Source organism: Plectropomus leopardus, chromosome 14 (assembly GCF_008729295.1).
Source record: "Plectropomus leopardus isolate mb chromosome 14, YSFRI_Pleo_2.0, whole genome shotgun sequence".
In the NCBI taxonomy this organism is placed as follows: domain Eukaryota; kingdom Metazoa; phylum Chordata; class Actinopteri; order Perciformes; family Serranidae; genus Plectropomus; species Plectropomus leopardus.
The window spans coordinates 21,581,185-21,601,182 of record NC_056476.1 but is presented as its reverse complement, the minus strand read 5'-3'; the positions used below and the strand labels follow the sequence as shown (position 1 = coordinate 21,601,182).

General features: G+C 41.4%; 2 protein-coding genes across 2 annotated transcripts in view; one reads left to right on the top strand and one right to left on the bottom strand.

The window, feature by feature from the left end:
* The window catches only part of tfb1m (transcription factor B1, mitochondrial), a 31,118-nt gene extending 11,629 nt beyond the window's left edge, over positions 1-19,489 (bottom strand). The window contains exons 1-6 of the mRNA XM_042501515.1: positions 19,426-19,489; positions 18,075-18,221; positions 17,374-17,525; positions 17,036-17,144; positions 16,799-16,950; positions 15,923-16,042 (exon numbers count right to left, since the gene is read on the bottom strand). Of these exons, the coding sequence (XP_042357449.1) occupies positions 15,923-16,042; positions 16,799-16,950; positions 17,036-17,144; positions 17,374-17,525; positions 18,075-18,207 (666 nt within the window). The 5' untranslated portion in view covers positions 18,208-18,221; positions 19,426-19,489. The remainder of the gene's footprint in view (positions 1-15,922; positions 16,043-16,798; positions 16,951-17,035; positions 17,145-17,373; positions 17,526-18,074; positions 18,222-19,425) is intronic.
* LOC121954165 (claudin-20) lies at positions 657-5,564 on the top strand. Its single transcript, XM_042501516.1, has 2 exons — positions 657-883; positions 1,522-5,564. The coding sequence occupies exon 2, from the start codon at positions 1,646-1,648 to the stop codon at positions 2,429-2,431; it is 786 nt and encodes a 261-aa protein (XP_042357450.1). The 5' UTR covers positions 657-883; positions 1,522-1,645; the 3' UTR covers positions 2,432-5,564.
* Positions 19,490-19,998: the final 509 nt, after the last annotated feature.

Here is a 19,998-nt window from a genome sequence, read left to right as displayed (position 1 = left end):
CAAAAGCAAATAAAATCAAAGCCCTGTGAATATAACCACTACAAATCTAGAGGTAAGTTAGATGATACTGTTGTCCTATAGTTTGTGTAGACCGACTGCAATATATTAAAAAAAGTACAGACAGGAAAGCTAAGGTGCTGTTAGACCTAACCTATTCTGTGTTTCCTAACTCCCACTACCAAAATTGTTTTCCTGGATTTCCTGTATTTTGATGATTCACGGTGGAATTATTTATTTATTTATTTTTATCATGCAAATGGCGTCATGCATTGACCAAGATATGAAAAAACAAAACAAAACAAAACAAAACAAAACAAAACAATGGTAATGGTCAAATTAATTACTTAATTAGCCTAACCTTAATTAATAGCGTTATATTGGTCGGTGCACTCGGGAGCATTTTTAGTAATGTTCAGCCGTTTATAAAGTTGTTGTGAGGCAGAGACCGCTATCCTCCAGCGCACGCACGCACACACGCGCGCGCGCGCATACACACACACACAGACACACACCGGCGAGCAGAGAGAGAGAAAGAGAGAAAGAGAGGGAGAGAGAGAGAGAGAGAGAGAGACACAGAGAGAGAGAGAGAGAGAGAGAGAGAGAGAGAGAGAGAGAAAGAGCTAGGGAGAGAAAGAGAGAGAGTCGGAGCGCTACGGTTATTTCTCCCAGGCTCCGGCCAAGCCTGTGTGGTCGATGGAGCAGGGATGTCCTCTCTTACAGTGTTGCTAAAAAAATGGATGGCTTGAATGGACCCGTGATCCGGACTGGATTCTGCTGCTCGCCCCCTCATCAGCCTGCTGTCTTTTCAATGTGTGACTGTGTGTGTTTACAGGAATCACTGCGAACAACGTGACGCGTCAGCGCCAGCTCTGCACCAGCCAGGGTAAGGGATTATTTCAACATCGCTTTTTCTTTCCCCCTTGGTTTATAAAACAGCAAACAACACGAGTGAGCCTTTTGACTATTTTTTCCGAAGCTCGAACGGGCTCTTTGATTTGATGACAGAGAGCACATAATGCCAGCTGGAAGTCCGACAAAATAGTAATAAAACAGGTACATTCGCAAAGTTTAATTCTAGCAGCTGACAAAATTGCTTAAACTGGTATTTAACCTGAAGATAACGTTGCGTAAGTGTTAAAAATGTTGGCTTAGTTCATAAGGTAAACAGCAAAAAGTGGTAGAATATATAGTATATGAGTGGAGTGAGGGCACTGCAGCTTTAAGTCCACATAGCTATTGAGCATTGCAAATACCACAAACTCATTTCTCCCTCTCCAATAACAGCTCTATGGGGCTCCGGTAAGGAAAAGGAGAAGGCAGCGCATAGAAAATGCATACATGCACAACAACCTCGGCGTTTTGCTTACCTACTGTATAGTCAGCCAGCTCTTATCGCTCATGCTTCACGCTGCCCTTTGTTTCCAGCCAGAAAAGTCTGTGCTTGTGTTAGGTGAATGAGGGGAGAGGGAAAGAGGGAGAACCCACTCAGTTCAATTTCTCATTTCTGTCTCTCTCCTCCAGTCCAGTGGAGCTGCAGCTGAGGAGCTGAGGAACTGGGGATTTGACTGGCAGCTGGCATACCACTAAGGAAGGGGAGAGAGGCGGCTGGGCAGCAGGGTCTACGAGCCTAGCTGGTGCTGGGTGAATGCTGCCTGGCGAGGACGAGGGCTTAGGCGGCAGCAGCGTCAACTTGAAAGGGAGCATGGCATCCACGGGCATGCAGATATTTGGATTTGTCCTAGCACTATTGGGCATTATGGGTGCTATGGTGGCCACTCTGCTGCCCAACTGGAAGGTCAGCGCAGACGTGGGCTCCAACATCATCACAGCAATCTCCCAGATGCAGGGTCTGTGGATGGACTGCACATGGTACAGCACAGGCATGTTCAGTTGCACGCTTAAGTATTCGGTGCTTTCACTACCTGCGTACTTGCAGACTGCCCGCACCACTATGGTGCTCTGCTGCGTGATGGCTGCCATGGGCCTCTGTCTGGCATCCCTGGGACTAAAATGCACACGCTGGGGCGGTGGACGGCGCTCCAAGCGGCACGCCGCAATTGCCAGTGGTGGCTGCTTTGTTGCTGCAGGCTTTCTGTGCCTGGTGCCTGCGTCCTGGTTTACCAACGAGGTCATCACCAACTTCCTGGACTCCAGTGTGCCCGAGAGCAATAAGTTTGAGCCTGGAGGTGCTGTGTACGTGGCCTTTGTTTCAGCAGGATTCCTTTTTGTGGGGGGGTCCATCTTCTGTATGTCCTGCTCGGGGAAGAGGCACGGACCCCAGGACCTGGTCCTGCTCCCTCCCCCTGATAAGCTGCTGCTCCAGCAGCAGCAACAGCAACAGCTGCTCCAGCAGCAGGAGCTCCAGCACCAGTACTGTTCTCTCTCCCCATTAGACAATAAGACTGGCTACAGCCTGCAGGACTATGTGTAATAAAGCAGTGCTGTATACGCTACGGCTAAAGGGAGACGAGCCTGAGGGGGATCCATCGCGGCTTATGCTACACACCAGGCTCCACTCCAAATGGAGGTGGAGAAAATGAGAGAGGAGGGCAACAACTTTGAATTTATTTCCCCCTCTCCTCTATCTTGCTCTTCTTCCCTTTTCTGTTTTGCAAGCACAAGCAGTGGAGGTATTCCCTAAGCAGCGCCTTGGAACAAACAGTATGAATGTGTAAGGAGCCAGAATAAGGTGCTGCAGCATCGGAGGAAGCCGCTAACCAAATGCAGACATCCTTCATCAGTAAATCACAGAAAGAGTTCCCCGGGGAATGGATTAAGCAAATAAGGAAGACTTCTGTGTAGATTTTTTTTCCTCACCAAAGGTTTGAATTGAAAGAAAAAAAAGCAATCATTTAGCTGCTATTTACAATCGTCTGGTACCCCCTCAATTGACAACACAGGCAATATAATGCCTGAGAAACCTTTTCATAGCAAGCCATTGTAGTTTTTCGTATACCTATCCACGAGAATGCTACAGAGAATTGATTGAAATAAATAGTCATATTTTTGTTAGCTACTAGAATGATGTTGATATTTTGCCTCTAAAGCATGCTGTGTGGAGCCTGTCTGTGAATTAATACAGCGGCATGCCTGGTAGAAGACTGAGACATAGCCACAAAATGCCTGTGCCTGAAAAGCTGTAGAAACATTACCCTGCTGTAACTGTTCAAAGAGGACTGTCAGGAGGAGTAGATGTGGACTGCTGGGCTGAATATAAGATGGAAAATGCAGACAAACAGTTGCCTGCTCCTCTCTCTGCAGGTGGAAACATGAGAGCGATGGAGAGAAATTGATAGAAAGAGATTGAATCCTTAAGCAGAGTGGACAATCTGATGCCCTGTTTTTAGATCCCCATCCTGACAAAAACATACTGCCTGTAAGTAGCAGCCACCCATCCTTATCCATCTACCCATCCCTGCACGCCCTCAGACATGCACACCCACACACTTCCTCATGCTCTTGTGTGTGTTTGTGTAGACGGTAAACACTCAGACACGCCGGCTTTTTGCATGTGCTTTTCACTCCTGTCATCCTCCTCCGCACTGCCATGGAAACAGAATGCAGCATTCAAATATGTGTATTGTCTGGGGGTATGTGCATGTCAGTCAGTGATTTGAAGTTGTTTAGGGGGGCATCTTTTTCTCTAAGCGTGGCTCCAGAAGCTTTAATCACAGCTTTTGCTCACACTACTTTCACTAATCCCCTTTATTACCCAGTGACATGAGGCAGCATCCCTGGTACATGGTCAGAGGTTTGGGAAAACACTCTTCCTCGCTGCCCCCTGCTATGGTGTCTATACCATGCTAGTAGACTCACAGGGATGAACGGCTGTTTAATGGTGCAGTCGCAGGGTGGCAAAGACAAGCAGAAAAAGAGAAGCTTCTTGAGTCATGGTTGACTGGGTGGCTGTGTGGCAGGCAGCTAAAAAAGGTTTGAGTCATTCTCCATATGTGACTTGTTTTCCAAGTGCGTCAGCAATGCGCATATGCTACCAGTCTACACCTGCAGAAGGTCTCAGTGTCTTAGATTGCAGCCACTTGACTATGCCACCCTTCCTCTTTTCCCTACCGGTCACTCTCTTTCATTTTCTGTCCTGTTTGTGTCACATGTCACATGGATGTGATCGCTGACAAGAGAAAGCTGATGCATGTTGAAAGCATGGCAGCCCCAACACACACGCGTGCATAAACAAAACTCCCACCTACTCACATGTCAGTAGCACTGTTACGCTTACAGGCAGTGATGTTCCAGAGTGTGTCTACTCTTTACTGAGAGAGGGATATGTGAGGTTTTCATGCTTGAGACAGGCCTTGGCAGTGATGTATAGAACTGCACATTCTCTCCTTCTCTCTCATAAACATGCAGCTTCCTGGGGGAAAGCAGATGGCTAAGCCCAGCTCGCCACCTGCAGGCTGCTGCCGGCACGCCACGGGCATCTCTGTGGGCTCCACTGCCGGCCCTGGCAGCCCTCGAGGGCCAGGTTTCCACCCCACCCTGACTTACCCATCTTGCCCAGCACAGACTATAGCCGACAGAGCTGGCCCCCTGACAATAACTCACTGCCCAGGCACCATAACCAATGCAATAAACAAAGAAGAATGTGCCATGTCATCAACTAATACCGACACGTTATGTGTTTCAAGAATGTGCCAAAATCGTCTCATGATGACACTTTTTAATTCTATCTGGAGTTCTTTCTGTTTATTTTTTTATTGCGTTGTTTGTACGTGAATTATACATCAGCAAATGTTTTATGGATTTGTGATTTGTTCTGCCAGACTAAGTCTCAAGTCAACTAGATGCTTGTGTACAGTCCAGTGCAGCTTTCGAGGGTTATTTTAAATCCTCTTCATTCCTCATTTCCCAAAGCACAGCAAGACTTCACCGGGATGAGAATTTCATTGGAAAGCGTTTTCTAAATGAGAAAAATGTTATTTGTTTCAGGAATTCTGGTTCACTGTAGGTCTGTGACAACTGTACACAAGTATCTAGGCTTTCAAGGTGTTTGTTTTCACTGAGGGATCAGGATTCCCTCAGACTGATTCAATATAAAATACAATATCATATTCATACCATATCTTCTTTATAAGAAGACGACTCAGTGCACCTTTACATTATTTGACAGCAGTTTGTTTCAAACGGCTGAGCATTCCAAGCTCCCTGGACCAGTACAGATACATAACATTAGTGGCACTCTGGAGAAAAAGGGAACAATTTCTGTCTGATGGAATTCAGCAGGATAATAGGAGCTAGAGATTTCTCTTTTTTGTGGCTGTGCAGCTTGATCATCAGCACGCAATTTCATTAGCTTATAAATGGCCAGAGTGCAAAGTGACAAGGTCCTAAAAGTTCTGAAGAGTTACAACTCTCCTGCATATACTGTACCGAGACATTTATTTATCATTTTGATAACTGCAGCTTATTTTTGTGGATGCTTTAGCACTTCTTACTTTGCCAGAGCATATTTGTGATGATTAACAGTCCACAAGTTCTGATACAGTTGTCTCAATGTGCTTGTGCAAGTAGTTCTATTTTTTACCAATAAAACTATTTTGTGAAAGCAACATGCCTGCTGTATGTGGCCTGCGTGCGAGTCTTGTGTGCTTTTACGTGTGCGGATGATAAGGACGGAGATAGCATTCATCCTCCTGCCAAATCTACAGATTGTTGGATAGTACAGGCTGTGCTGAGTACAGCAGGCAGGCTGCTCATACGCAGCAACCAGGAATACAGCAGGATCAGTCCAACTGAAATATGCATCCATAAAACATTACTGTGTGGAAATGGGTTTTGAAAACGGAATTCTTCTTTTAATACCACATCCAGCCTCTGCCAATCACTCCTCACTGAGATGATAGCAAAGACTATTAGATAAATGACTTATGGGAGTTATCTCAGTTGTCAGGTATATCTGAGGAAGAGTTATGAGTTTACTGACAACAGGGTACAGGGTTTCCAGGGTCACTGGAAACCTGTTAAAGTCATGGAATTTCACAGTCTCATTTACGAGGCCTATATCATTAGTAAAAATCATTGACAGTTTTGAAAAAGTCATGGAATTTTGTTGAGTCTAATGATTTTTTTTTTGTTCCGGTAATCTTCCAGAAGCCAGTGCCAGACTCATACATTTGCTCGTAAAGCTATTGTTTAATAAAGAGCGATGGATTGACTGTGGCTGTAGTCTGAAATATTTGAGGTGAATATGAACATAATCAACTATAAACTATAATAATCAACTATCAGAGGCTGGAAAATGTTGCTGATGTAATTTTCTTACAATAATTAGTGTTTGGAGTAAAGACTATGATACAGCTCTGTACATGTTATACATTGTGATACATGGTCATGGACAATTTATTATGGTTCCTTGAAAAGTCAGGGAAAAATTTGAAATGTTGACTACGAAAATATGCAGGAACCCTGCATGTACGGTAGCTGCTGATTAAAGATGACAACAAAAGAAGAATCACACATGCAGTAAGAGTTTGTGTTTCACAGACATTCATGTAAGGGCCAATCAGATGACTGATTATTATATGCTAGTTAGGTAACAGCAAACTGCTGTACAAATATGAAATAAATAAAAGTAATTAATAAATATTGAACAGTCTGTTCATCAGAGCACTGAAGAATTGAAACGATTAGTTGATTATTTGATTGATCGACAGAAAAATAGTTTGTAATTATTTTGACAATCAATTATTATTTGAATCATTTTTTGTGGCAAAAATGCTAATCAATCACCACTTTGAGCCATTTAATTGTGAGGATTAACTGTTTTTTGTCTTCTGTGATTAAAAACTTGACTTTTGGGGGGCTTTGAGTTGAACAACAGCAAACATGTAATGAAGGGGGCTAACGATTATTTTCATTATTGATTAATCTGCCAGTTATTTTCTTGATTAAACATAAGTTCTTCACTCTATAATATGTCAAAAAATGATAACAAAAATGTTGACCAGTGTTTCCTATAGCCCAAGATGACAATCTAAAATGTTTTGCTTTTTTCCGCAACCCAAAGATATTAAGTTATCTGTCATACAGAAGTAAAGAAACTACAAAATATTCGCATTTAAGAAGCTGGAATCGCTTATTTTTTTAAATTACTTAAACTGATTAATGGATTATCAAAAAAGTTGCTGATTAATTTCATAGTTAATTAACTGTTGCAGTTCTACTTTGATGACATATTTGTAAGCTTTAGGAAACTGTGGTTAGCATCTTTTGCTATTGTTTGATATTTCCCAAATGAAGAATCAAGAGAATTCTGCAAATTATTCAATAATGAAAATAATCAATAGTTGCAGACCTACTGGGATTTTTTAACTGTCAATGTCCAACTCTGGACATGTCTTAGTAAAAAAAAATTAAATGTTATGTGTTTGTATGAAAATGCATATATATATATAATATATATATACATATATATATATATATTGTTTTTTGGATATATTAAGCTCACAGATATTAATATTAGTACTGGCCTTAAAATCCCATAATGATTAGGCTTCAGTCCATGAAATTCAGGAACTGAATACATGCAAAGGCAGAAAAATTATCTATAAAAAAAAAAAAAAATTGAAACAAACATCCCATCCTGGGATCCCAACTTGCTGCATGAAGATGTCTTCAGCGGAGCTCGTTTCAAATCAGAATACTGTACAGTGTGTTTTCAAACTTTAATATCTCTGTCATATACAGTACTGTAGCCCTCATGCCACAGATGGAGCGCTTGTTTAATAGTTACTTTCCAAGTGAATCTGAGCTCTCATTACAGCTGATTGGAGCCGCAGCAACAGCGACTGAGCGAGGATGTGCTTTCCTGAAACAAACATGGATTATTCAAGGCTCTCTCTTATTCTCCCACTCCTCTTGGTTATGCAGCGAGAGTGCAGGATCAAATAACTACTCCTCTCGTGGGGAAACGCTAATAAGATCTGCTCCTCTGTGTATTTAACCTACATTTTCCATCAAAGGCTTTCACCCTGAGTTGCCGCTATGACAGATCTGGAATGTGAGGGGAGGTGAGCGCTTGTCAATTTGAGACAGGGGTTAATCATGCGTCAGGCTTCTCTTTGAACTTTCCTGCCACGTCAAAATTCGCAGATTACTTTATTGACCTTCTTGACCAGCGAATAACCTTTCCAAAGATCAACCGCAGAAAAAGAAAGACAAGGCGATGACTGCGCACAAGAAGTTATTGCTCTGTACCGGTCATGCTGGCAGACACAAAGACTGAGACGGATATCAGAGCATGTTAAGGAGCTGTCGCACCATCGCTCACCAAAACTCCATTAGCGATCACCACATTGCTCAAAATACAGTGAGCGCCCAAATCGCTCTAATGTGTCACCAATGTGCTGTCTTCGTTTTGGATAGCCATTATGCTCATGAAGGTTCATACTGGAGATATAATGTGGTCATCAACGCAGAGGGAGAATGACCTTCCTTTGTTGCTCTCCCCAGGTCTCTACGCTCATGTGAGGCTGGGGGAATAACAGCAACGACCTTGGCTGAGCAGTTAACTGCTGAGAAAGGCAGTAAATGCTATGGAGATGACAAAAGGGGCGCTTGTAGGAAAACAATACACTCTGACAGTTCAAAGGAGGCCCTTTAATATTTCAGCTTTCAATACGGAGCAGGACGCGTCGCTGGGAGAATTTGGTAAGCTGAAGGTGAGCGAGGCTAAATGCTTGAAAGGTGTTGACACGGTTGGTTTTTTGCAATCTATATCTCTCCTGAGGAAAGTGATCGCCTTAGAGATTATTGTATTACAGAAACAGCTTGATAAATCTGTCACTTAAACCCTTTGAAACCTGATTAAATGGGTTTGATTTTCTTTTTAAAAACACACAAAAATGTGCAAATAAACCAAGTAAAAAAGACACAAGAAAATTACCTGAAAAAAAGACGGGGGAGGGTAAAAAAAAAAAAAAAAAAATATATATATATATATAATATATATATATATATATATAATATATATATAATATTTTATTATATTTTTTCTGTTACACATTTTTAAATTATAATAATTTTAAATATAGTTCTCTGGACATTTTCCCCTATTTTTGGAATATTTTTCTAATAATCCTCACCTCTTTTTGAAACTATTTATGTGGCAATTTTCTTGTCATCTTTCACTTATTTCTCGCAATCTGTGAAATGTTTCTTGCCACGTTGGTCATTTCTTTTTTGAAGAAAACAAAACAAAACAATTTGCTCAGGTTTCAAAGGTCAAATATCTTTTGAAAAGCATCTGAACGCAGTACAAGAAAGCTGATGCTGATTCAGGTTTCAAGGGGTTTAACTTTAATTTAGCCGACACTTTATGAAAACTATGATTTTTTTTAGTCTGACATGTACAAATTCTCATCAACACACCCACTAAATCCAACCTACACCTTCCGTTCTCCAAAAAAGCCTGAAATTAAGCTATGAAATCACAGTGCATGAAGTTTAAATTAGAGCGTTCAAATAACCCTTCAAGTTAATAGCTTATAGATTGATGCTGCTCTTTGTGGGGAGGCTTTTTATACCGACTTCATTTGTTATCATTGCATCATAGCACTGCTGGCAATTTACTTATTTGAAGCTGACCTCATTTCTTTGGGATACAGCCAAGGTTTTTAGCATTATTCCTCAAAATACCTGCATATTCTACCAGCATGCTCGCTAACTAAACAGAGCTGAATTTGCTAAACTCCTGAACGCTGACTCTGAGCGAAGCCGGCACAGTTTTTTGTGAGACGGAGGAATAGATCTCCGGAGATGTTCATAAGCCAACTCTGCCAACCTCTGCATTTTGTTTAAGGAGAGAGGAAGAAGAGGTGTTGGAGGGTATTTTTAGCTTTTCTTTACCTTGGGTCTGTGATATATTGAGACCAAGCCTTCGGGCGTTTACCGTGCCGGCACAAGTCATTGAAATAACTTTGCCCGATACTCTTGATACCACGTTTGACCCCGTTTGCTAGATAGGAGTAGGCTGAGATGAATTGTGTTCCTGTAATATGTGTGGCGGGAGGTGAGAAAGCAGTGCGGGCCCTCTGAGTAGACGCTCGCTCTTACTGGGCCACTTCAGGTCACCGAGACGATATCCATCACTGAGCCTACCACTGCTTTACACTGGAGTGTGGCGGGTCACATTCAACACAAAAAAATCCTGAATTCAAAGGATGTAATTATTTTTAGATCTGATACCTGCCATGGAAAAAAATAAACTAGAATTACCGCCTTGTGGTTGTATGCCTCCTCGCACCAGTCTAGTCACATTTAAAGTTTACATGTACTGTATGTGTGTGAAAACATGGATACTTCACACATACCTTTCCCTCAGCAGCACAGAAGATCTATACAGTCAGCACTTTCCAGATTAGTGTCACCAATTACAGTATCAGGATATGACAGTGAATAATGACCAGAAAAATGTTTTGGCAGAACATCATGATGTCACAGTGAAGGTGACCTTTGACCTTTTGGATAGAGTATGCCATCACACAGACATTTGTGTGAAATTATGTCATAATTAGCGAACAAACTCTCCAGTTATGGCCAAAAACATGTTTAACGAGATTCCAGTGACCTTGACCTTTGAACACCAAATTCTAACAAGTTCATTCTTGAGTCCAAGTGGACATTTTTGTCAAATTTGAGGAAATTCCCAAAAGGCCTTCTTAAGACATTGCGTTCACAAGAATGAGACGGATGCAAGGTCACAAGGATCTTGACCTTTGACAACAAAATTCTTATCAGTTTATTATTGAGGTAAAGTGGATGTTTTTGCCAAATTTTGAGAAATGGTGTTCTTGAGATAATGTGTTCATAAGACAGATGCAAGGTCAAGGTGATCTTGAACTGTGGCCTATTGCCACCAAAATCTAAGCCCTCAATCCTTGCGGCCACGTAAACGTTCGAAAAATTTCCCTTAAGGTGTTGTTTGGATATCACGTTGACAAGAATGCTTAACTTACGTACTTACGGACAGACAACCCGAAAACATAAGGCCTTGGTTATTGCCAGCTCTGAGGCATACAAATCCTGAATTATTATTATTATTTTAATACTTGAACTAGCAGCTAACACCTTGGCCATAACAAGGAAAAAATCAAAAGGATCTGATTGCAAGGCATGCGATTTTTACAGCCCCAGTCCAAAGTCTTCCTGACAACTGCCAGCCATAATGGATGTTCAATGCAGCATTAACAAATTCAATTTGGGCTCTGCTCATCTGGCCTGTGCTCTTGGTCGACGGTTGTGTACAAGGCAAACATCTGTAGGGCTCTCCTCCTGTGAGGCTCAGTTAGTTGGTGGCTGACGGCTGATGCAGCCATTACTCAGAGCGGGCTGACGACTGGCCCAGACAACCATCTGTCGGAGGTACGCCTCACTCTCCTTTCAGATCGATCTCTGTCATGAATCTGTCTTCTAGCGCTCGTGTGGAGGAAGCTTTGCAGTTTTTTATTTCTTTTGTAAAACGTGTTTGTTTCATTCCATACATAACCTTTAGACCATATACAGACTCAATCCCCATCTCTTCTTGATTGGACTTCTTTATCTCACTGTGATTTTAATCAGTTTCCTCGCTATCCATATTTTATTTCCATCCTCATCCCCTACCTGGTTATCAAATTTTTCGTCTTTCCCATTTTCTTTCACTGTTTTTTTTTCATTTAATATTTTCATCTCCCACTGCGCCCCTTTCTCAGTGCCTTCTCTTTTTCCTCACTTTTCCTAATGAATAACACAGTTGTTAGCTCTGCAGGAGCTCCACAGAAGAGACAGCAGGTTGCTCGTGATGGAGCATCCATTGCCCGACTTATAGACCTGCCTGTGACGGACACAAGTTGATTTTAATCACATTCTGCCAAGCAAGCAGAGAGCCAGGGGAAGAGAGATGAGCTGGTCAACACGCACTCCTTACTCCTTGAAAATCAGCTATTTTCTATGTAAAGAGGCAGTTAGGATGAAATTGGATGACTGAATGTCCCTATTGAAGATGCAGATGCTTGATGGCTGCGAGCTCTCTAAAACTCCTTGACCCCTGACCGGAATACAAATTAGAAATGTGTATAATGACTGAAGCAACAGCAGAGAAGTGGTTTCTTTTCTCAGTTTACCTTCTTAAAGAGAGATATCAGATATATGTATAGGTGTGAATGACAGAAGCAATTTAAAGGCCGCTCAATCTGTCCATCCATTTGAGAATTAACAGGAGGAGAGTGACTAATAAGCAAAGGGAGGCAGGTGTGATCTGCAGCAGGACAGACCCAGGGCACGGTGAGCCTCGGGGAACACCATCAAAGCAGCCAATCGCCGCTCTCAGAAACCTTCAAGGACAATCTCAGTCACTCAATGTGACACAAGACAGGTGCAGTCCGGGGGCGAGAAGAACAAGACAGACAGATTAAACTGCGAGGATAAGAGCCTATCTACCAACCCACGTCAATATGAGCCCCAGCAGCTGCTGATTTAAAATGGATTCAACATTTCCCTTCTCATTATCCTATTAGCCTGTACTGGCCGGCTCCTATAGGTTCATATCAGCCGACCAATCACGTTCTCTCCCCCACACCGCCTTTAACTGAAGCTATTTTGTCGCCATGGTTATTTGGAATGGTTCAGTAATTTCATTGCTGACTCGCTGTTTGATTTGATTTGATTGTTGATTACACAGTATTAAACCACTTCAAATGTTTTTCACACTCCGACAATTGCCATATGTGTAGTATAGCACCTGCTGCTGTATATTCTATTTATTGTAGTGTTGCCAGTGGTGATATGGGGAAAGGAGAGCTAAAACTGTTGACCAACCAGTGACATTTTCACAAGAATGTTCATAAATACAGAAAAAATCTTATCATTACGTGACTGAGCGCACCTGCACCGGGATAGCTACTCATATACTCACTCACAGCAGAACAGAGAGCCTAAAGTTCAGACGTGACAAAGACATGCCAAAAACAAAGCCCAGTTGTGCTGCAATCTGAACAAATTCCTCTTCATTAACATAATCAGTGATCCCAACGCTTCAGTGGGAACAAAACACCAACAATTAGATCACTGAGCCGATTAATTGGCCATAGGTATGAGACGCAGTCACACACACAAACACTCCCTGAAAAAAAAAACACACACACACACACACATTACAGTAACAAAGAGAAAGGAGCTTAAAGGATTAGATGATTAATCGATTAGTTGATTGAAAGAAAGTTAATTGACTATTTTGATAACTGATGAATCGTCTTAGTCATTTTTCAAGCAGCTGTATGCCACTGCAAACCAGTCAAGCTGCATTTATGGTTTACATCCACATTTATGAAAACAGTGCTTCACACACATCTTCCCATTCAGCAGCACAGAAGATCTATACAATCAGCACAGTTTCAAGGTGCACACCCAAGATCTGTGCATCTTACCAAATGTCTCCTTTTATGTCAGTTATGACGTTGAGAAATGGCCAAAAACCATTATGATGTCTCAATGACTTTGACCTTTTGGATACAAAATGTCATCATTTCATCATTTTATCCCACTCTATCCTGTGTGAAATTTTGTCATAATTGGTGTATAAATTCTTGAGTTTTGGCCAAAGGGGACATTTTTGCCAATTTTGGCATAAATGCTATCAAAGTGTCCTTGATATATTGCAATCACAAGAATGAAACTGATGCAAGGTCACAAGAACCTTGACTTCTGATTACCCATTTATAGTTGACTCCAAGTGGACATTTGTGCCACACTTTGAAAAGAAAAACCAACAAAAAAAACCCCAAAGGACTTCACAAGAATGAGGCAAACGAGGTCACGGTGACCTATGACAGTCAAAATCCAATTGGTTCATTGTTAAGTCCATGTAGACATTTGTGCCAAATTTGAAGAAATTACCTCAAGGTATTTTTGAGATAACACTGTCACAAGAATGGGACAGATGAACAGACAATGCAAACAATGAGAGTAAATTAAGAGTCTTTGGGTTTTTGTTTGAACAAAGAAAGCACACTGAAGATGCCACTTTGGGTTCTGGGAAATTGTAAAGAGGATTTTTCAAATTTTGTAAAACATTTTATAGACTAAAGGATTAATCGTAAAATAATCAGCAGATTAGATGATAATGAAAAAAAGTTTTAGTTACAGCCATATGAGAGAGACAGACAAAAGAGAGGGGCATAGATGAAGAGACCTTTGATAGTTGGCAGTGTTTCTCCTCCATTACGATTAACTTCTGCCCACCAAGGGGGTTTTTAGCCTCTTTCATTTTTATGTTGCTTTTGCTTTTTCACTGGAGCGCTGTAAGTAGTTTACAGTATCAACACCCAAGACAGCATCCATTAGAACTTGTTCATTTATGCCGGGACACTATTTTTCTGAATTTTCTTTATTCTGTATCCTTATAATATGCAGATCAGCTCTACAAACAAACCACTGCTTTAAAAGTCTTTATTCCTGCGTGTCACAACCTCAGCCCCCCCCCCCCCTTCCAGCCTCTGATGTCGCCTCATAAATCAGAAAGGACATTTTTACTGTTCATGCAATTTTGCGTAATTACTCTGGTGTGCACCAATAAACAATGCAGCGCCATGGAGCTTTTTATGAATTATACTACATGACATACCAGTAAAAAGGGGCCTGCACAATGCAGAGAGTATGATAGCATTAATATACACTCTGTGCTCTCTGATCTATTATAGGACACCAGCAGCAGGAGGCCTGCTCATCAAAGAGCCATCATCTCTCCTAATGATATCAATTCGACCAAGTGCCCATTAAAACATTTAGTGGGGATAGCTGGCCTGTGTGCGAATGTGGGAGGCGCTTATTCATCAGCATTGCATGCACACACCTACAGTGTAAGTCTGTTTTCCTCAAGTTTATACATACCGCAAGCATTCTAAAACAAACACATTTCCAGCACAGACCAGAACATGCTAAAACCCATTAAGCTCCAATTTGACATACACACAAAATAAAGACATTCAAGAGTACAAGAAATGCACAGAAAGGCAGCTGAGTGTGATGAAATAATCATTGGAAGCCATCTCTTCTAAGAGAATGAACAATAAGCGCTGGTCCCATTCACTCTGTTGCATTTTACTTCCACACAGGACATTAAATATTTACCAATAGTGGGTCTCCTGAAGAGCCATGAGCCATTTTCAAGGGACCAACAGTCCATCTCTGACATCAACCTAACACCTATCCTTTAATTCAAGAAAAGAAAAACATGGTTTCATTTGTACAAAGATGTAAGTAAGCTCCTCAGTCTTCCAGAAGAGTTGTGTGTCTGTAATCTTAAAATCTATTTCAGCAGGGCGGTCTATTAGCCATAACTGATATTTCAAAATTTGCAGCAGTGCTTATATTTTCTTAATGCGCCCCCTAGTCCTACTATAAATCCTTACCCCAGAAAAGGAAAAAAACTCTTTGCATTGGCACGTTACGTAAGAGTAGACGTCTTTCTTTCACCACCGATATACACGCATACGGGCTGATAGACGCAGAGAGAGAGATTGGTCCTAAAAAAGAACTAGGCCCTCATTACAAGGCGCAGTGTGATCGTGCTGCATCTCAAATACCCACCAGGCATCATTACAACCTAGAAAGGGTCCAAAGAAGACAGAACAGAGACAACACTGATTCAACACAGTCCTAATGAAGCCTTAAAGCGAGAGGAGTGAGGGGGGGGATGAGCGATGGTGACATGATGAGGGACTCTGACAGGAGCAAGGGACCAGACAGGGAGCAGAGCTTAGGAGATATGAGGAGATCCCACGCTCACCCTACAGTACTGTGAAATAATAATGGGTCCATCTGCCCATGTCGTCCTAACAGACACTATTTCAACACTGCAACAAAAGGTTGAAATCATGGTGGTGTTCAATTTAGATATAGTAAGTATCATTATCAGAGTCAAAAATCCTACCTCAGGTTTAGGGACAAAGGCCCGTCCAGGGATGGTGAAGCAGTTGCGGACTGTGCAGAGATACTGAGCCATAATAGACAGACGACTCCTCTGTTTGCTGCCTGTGCTGGCTGTCAATCTCTAAATGGAGAGGACAACCACAGATGAAGTCATGCAAATTCAGTAAGAGCAGGCTATTTGTTGAGTTCATGTTATGTTGCTTTTAGTCGTAACAAAACATGTCTGTCAAATATATTGCATAAAGGACAAAAACTGGAATAAAATTACTATTTAATCGTATCCCAAATATGTTTTTATGTGTTGTTGATAAAAAAGAATAAGCAAACACATAGCTATGAATAATGTGACTGGTCCAAATGAAAAAAAAAAACTCTCAAGATTTATGTATTTATTTTAGTTGAAAATTATGATTATGGATCAAGAAATCAATATTTAATCCCAGCGATAGAATAAGACATTTAATACACAATATTTTTTACATATATTAAACTTTGTTCATTTTAGTGTTAAAGGGACAGTTCATCCCAAAATCAAAAATACATATTTTTCCTTATAGTGCTATTTATCAGTCTAGATTGTTTTGGTGCAAGTTGCCAAGTGTTGGAGATATCGGCCGTACAAATGTCTGTCTTCTCTCCAATATAATGGAACTAGATAGCACTCAGCTTTCGGTGCTAAAAGTGCCAAAAAAATTGCATTTGAAAAACTCAACAGCAATGTCTCTTTCCAGAAATCAGGACCTGATTACTTTAGATAATGCACAGACCTTGTTCTGAGCAGTTAACTACTAATGTTTTTCAAAATTCAATGGCCGAACAACAGCATCCTGACACACATACACCTTGTAAACTGAAACATCCAGTAGCGTTCACGCACCTCTGCGACCTCTTTCTGGAAAGTGAGAGTGAGTCGGGTGCGTCCATAGATGAAGGGTCCTGTTCTGTTTGCTATGTTCTCCAGCCACTTAATGATGAGCTGAGTTGAGACGTTGAATGGTAGATTGCCTATGATGTGAAGGTTTGGCGGATCTGTAGAGCCACATATACACAGTTATGTCAGATGGTTTTAATCCACATGACAATTGAAACAGCTTTTATAATTTCATATTCTCACCTCCCTCCCATGGCTTAGAGACATCTTGTGTGAATCCTCTGTCCATTCTGTAGGTGAGTATGTCACCGTGGACGATTTTCAACCTCCCTGGTGCTGCCTCAGACAACAGCTGTGAAAATGGATGTGATATAACATTAAATGAAAAATGAAAAGGTATTCAGGAAAAACTAAATAACCATCAGTCACTCTGCAGGTGGCTAACGATGCTGCGGCTGAAAACAGAGTGACTGCTCTCATGAAACTGACAGGTGAAGGTGTTAGAGCTTTTTACAATGACTGACCTAACGACCTTGATAACATTGTGCATAAGCCCGTGTCACTGTAGCTGCTCAATTTACCTTCAGCCCTGGGATGAAGCGTGTATCCTTCTCCACCACGAGCACGTCCGCCGGCCCGGCATTGAGGATGGAGCGGGTGAGACCGCCGGGACCAGGACCCACCTCACACACATGGGCATCCCTCAGACTGCCCGCCTGACGCACTATTTTGTCTGAAACAATTGAGATAGATGACCGACTAAATGATGGGTGTCATCAATATTTTTGCATACATTCTGTGAATTACTTCCTAACTTAGTCCAACTCATGCATCTTATAAATTACACCATATTCTGCTATCAAATGTCTTCATCTGAGTCTCAGGTATCTAAAGTGAGATTAATAGTGTGTGATGTTACAATACCTGTCTGCCTCCATGTGATGAAGATGAGGTGCATTAATCTAACAGTCACCTTGTCCAAGGACGAGAGAGCAGATCAGACCTGCACTGCATCACTGATAATTATATTAAGGCTCAAGCTCTGCAAGGGCTGTAAACAATTGACTCGGTCCATTCACATTAAAAGGAGATCTACTCAACCTTGTCCATACAGAAAAGCCTGTCAGTTTCAATGCCTTGAAACAAGGCTATGTGGAGCTGTGCAATCAAGTGCACTGGCAAAACACACCACTGTGCCCTGAGTGCATGGTAACAAATTACAGGAGTGAGCAGGTATTGGTGCACTGCAGATAGAGTGGAAGAAAGAGTGAGGCAGACTAACCTGTGAGCCTCAGGTCCAACAGAAAGTTCTGGGACAGCTGTTTCTCAGCTCGCAGGTTGTACAGCTTTATGAGCTCGCTCACAGTAGGCAGAGGAGGCAGACGGAAAGACGCCAGTTTCCCTGAGGCAGCCATCGTTCAGGAGAACACTGTGAAAAACAAACACACAAAAGGTAAGAGAAACTATGATCAGCTTGCTCAGCAGCAAAGCAAGTCAGAAGCTGAGAGGCGTACATGTCTGAAAACACTGAAAAGGGCAACATGTAAGGGATTAATGGTAATAATCACACACCAGTGTTAGTATTTAAAAGATTTTATAAATAGTATGTTAGGTCAGGGTTGACCTTTTCAATTGCAGACACTGAGAGGAAATGCATTTAGGGATAGGTATTTTGATATTTTGGCATGTCCATTTACAATTATGCTGAATCAGCTTTATATTAACCTTTAGATTCAAATACATTAATGCTTTCCCACAAATACTGCAAAGGACACAGTGTGTGAAACAACGTGGTTGTGATCTATAGGTGCCTGTCAATTCTGGCAAACTGTTATCAATTCCAATTACTTTTTTTTATCAGATCATGGAATTGATTACCAATGTCTAGCCTCTAGCTGAGCCATCAGTGCTAAAACGTTGCATGTGTTGAAAGTCTAATAATAAGATCTCGTGCACCACCTAGTGGTGCTATAACAGCTTAGTAAGTGACCAATATGAAGACACAAACAGGCGTTGTATGAAAGACTGTTACCCTGTCAATGTGTTTTGCCTAAATCTGAACCAAACTTTATTTCTAACCCTTACCACTTGTTTTAGTGATGCTTAATTTGACCACGATCTTACCCTAATTGTGGTGGGGAGCGCTAGGTTAAATATCATCATAGAAGTGGGAAACAACAGCATCAGTAACACTATTCAGAGGAGGAACAGGCTTCGACAAGACCTGTGACTGCAGTATTTCACTCCACATTTTTACAAAACACGTTGATGTAGTTAATTTAGTTGACGGTAAGGAACGCTGTAGCTTCGCTTGTACATTGTTATACATGAATATCATTAGCTAACTATTACCGTACAGTAAATTAAGCAGTCAGGAGTCAGTAAGACGACCTCAAGATGGAACAATCAACTTTAAACTCCTGTTGACATCTGACCGAGCTGTGACACGGTTGTTAGCATCGCAGCTAATGTTAGCTTGTTGGTCCAAATGCTGCTAACAGAGCGGGTGGGAAGGCACTGAAATCACACGGCACACTTCACAAAGTTTCTCAAAACCGCGTTAGGGCTGAAAACAAACTACACGTGAATACAGTAAGAACAGAAAGCTTAAAATACACAAGAGTTTAACCCACGTTTCTCACCGGTGCCGTTTTCCTCGCTTATATTTCCGTATTCGTCATTCTATTGACGTACGAGTATCCAATGTAACTGCGAGATCGCTAAAATAGCCCAATCACATTGAAGTAGGCGGGGTTTAGCGTTGCCCTTGAAAAGCAACTTATTGTTGATGCAATGATGCGACAGAGACAGAAGAGGGCGACAATTCAATTATCTTGTACGGCATTTTTTCAAGTAAAACTACAAAAAGCAGTATTGGTACATATTGTTCTTGATTCTTAAATCAAAGTGTTATTATATACTTTCTTGATATTTAATCTATTAATGTAATCTTAATGAGATTGTAGCAAAGACACTGATTTACATAGCTTAGACAAAGCTATACTGTAAATTCTGATATGCATCCTTAGGTTGCTATGAAAAGGAATGCAGCATCCACTCAATATAATCTAATGCACATGACATTTAAAAGAATTAATAGACATGGTTATGATTAAACACAAGGCCCTCTCAGGCTTGTAAACACACAATAACCCCGATTCCACTGTCATTATCTGGCTATGATTTCAGCTTTTTAAGACATCTCC

What these genes read in the sequence shown, in the direction of transcription:
- LOC121954165 (XM_042501516.1), top strand. Translation starts at nt 1,646, where the DNA reads ATGCTGCCTGGCGAGGACGAGGGCTTAGGCGGCAGCAGCGTCAACTTG.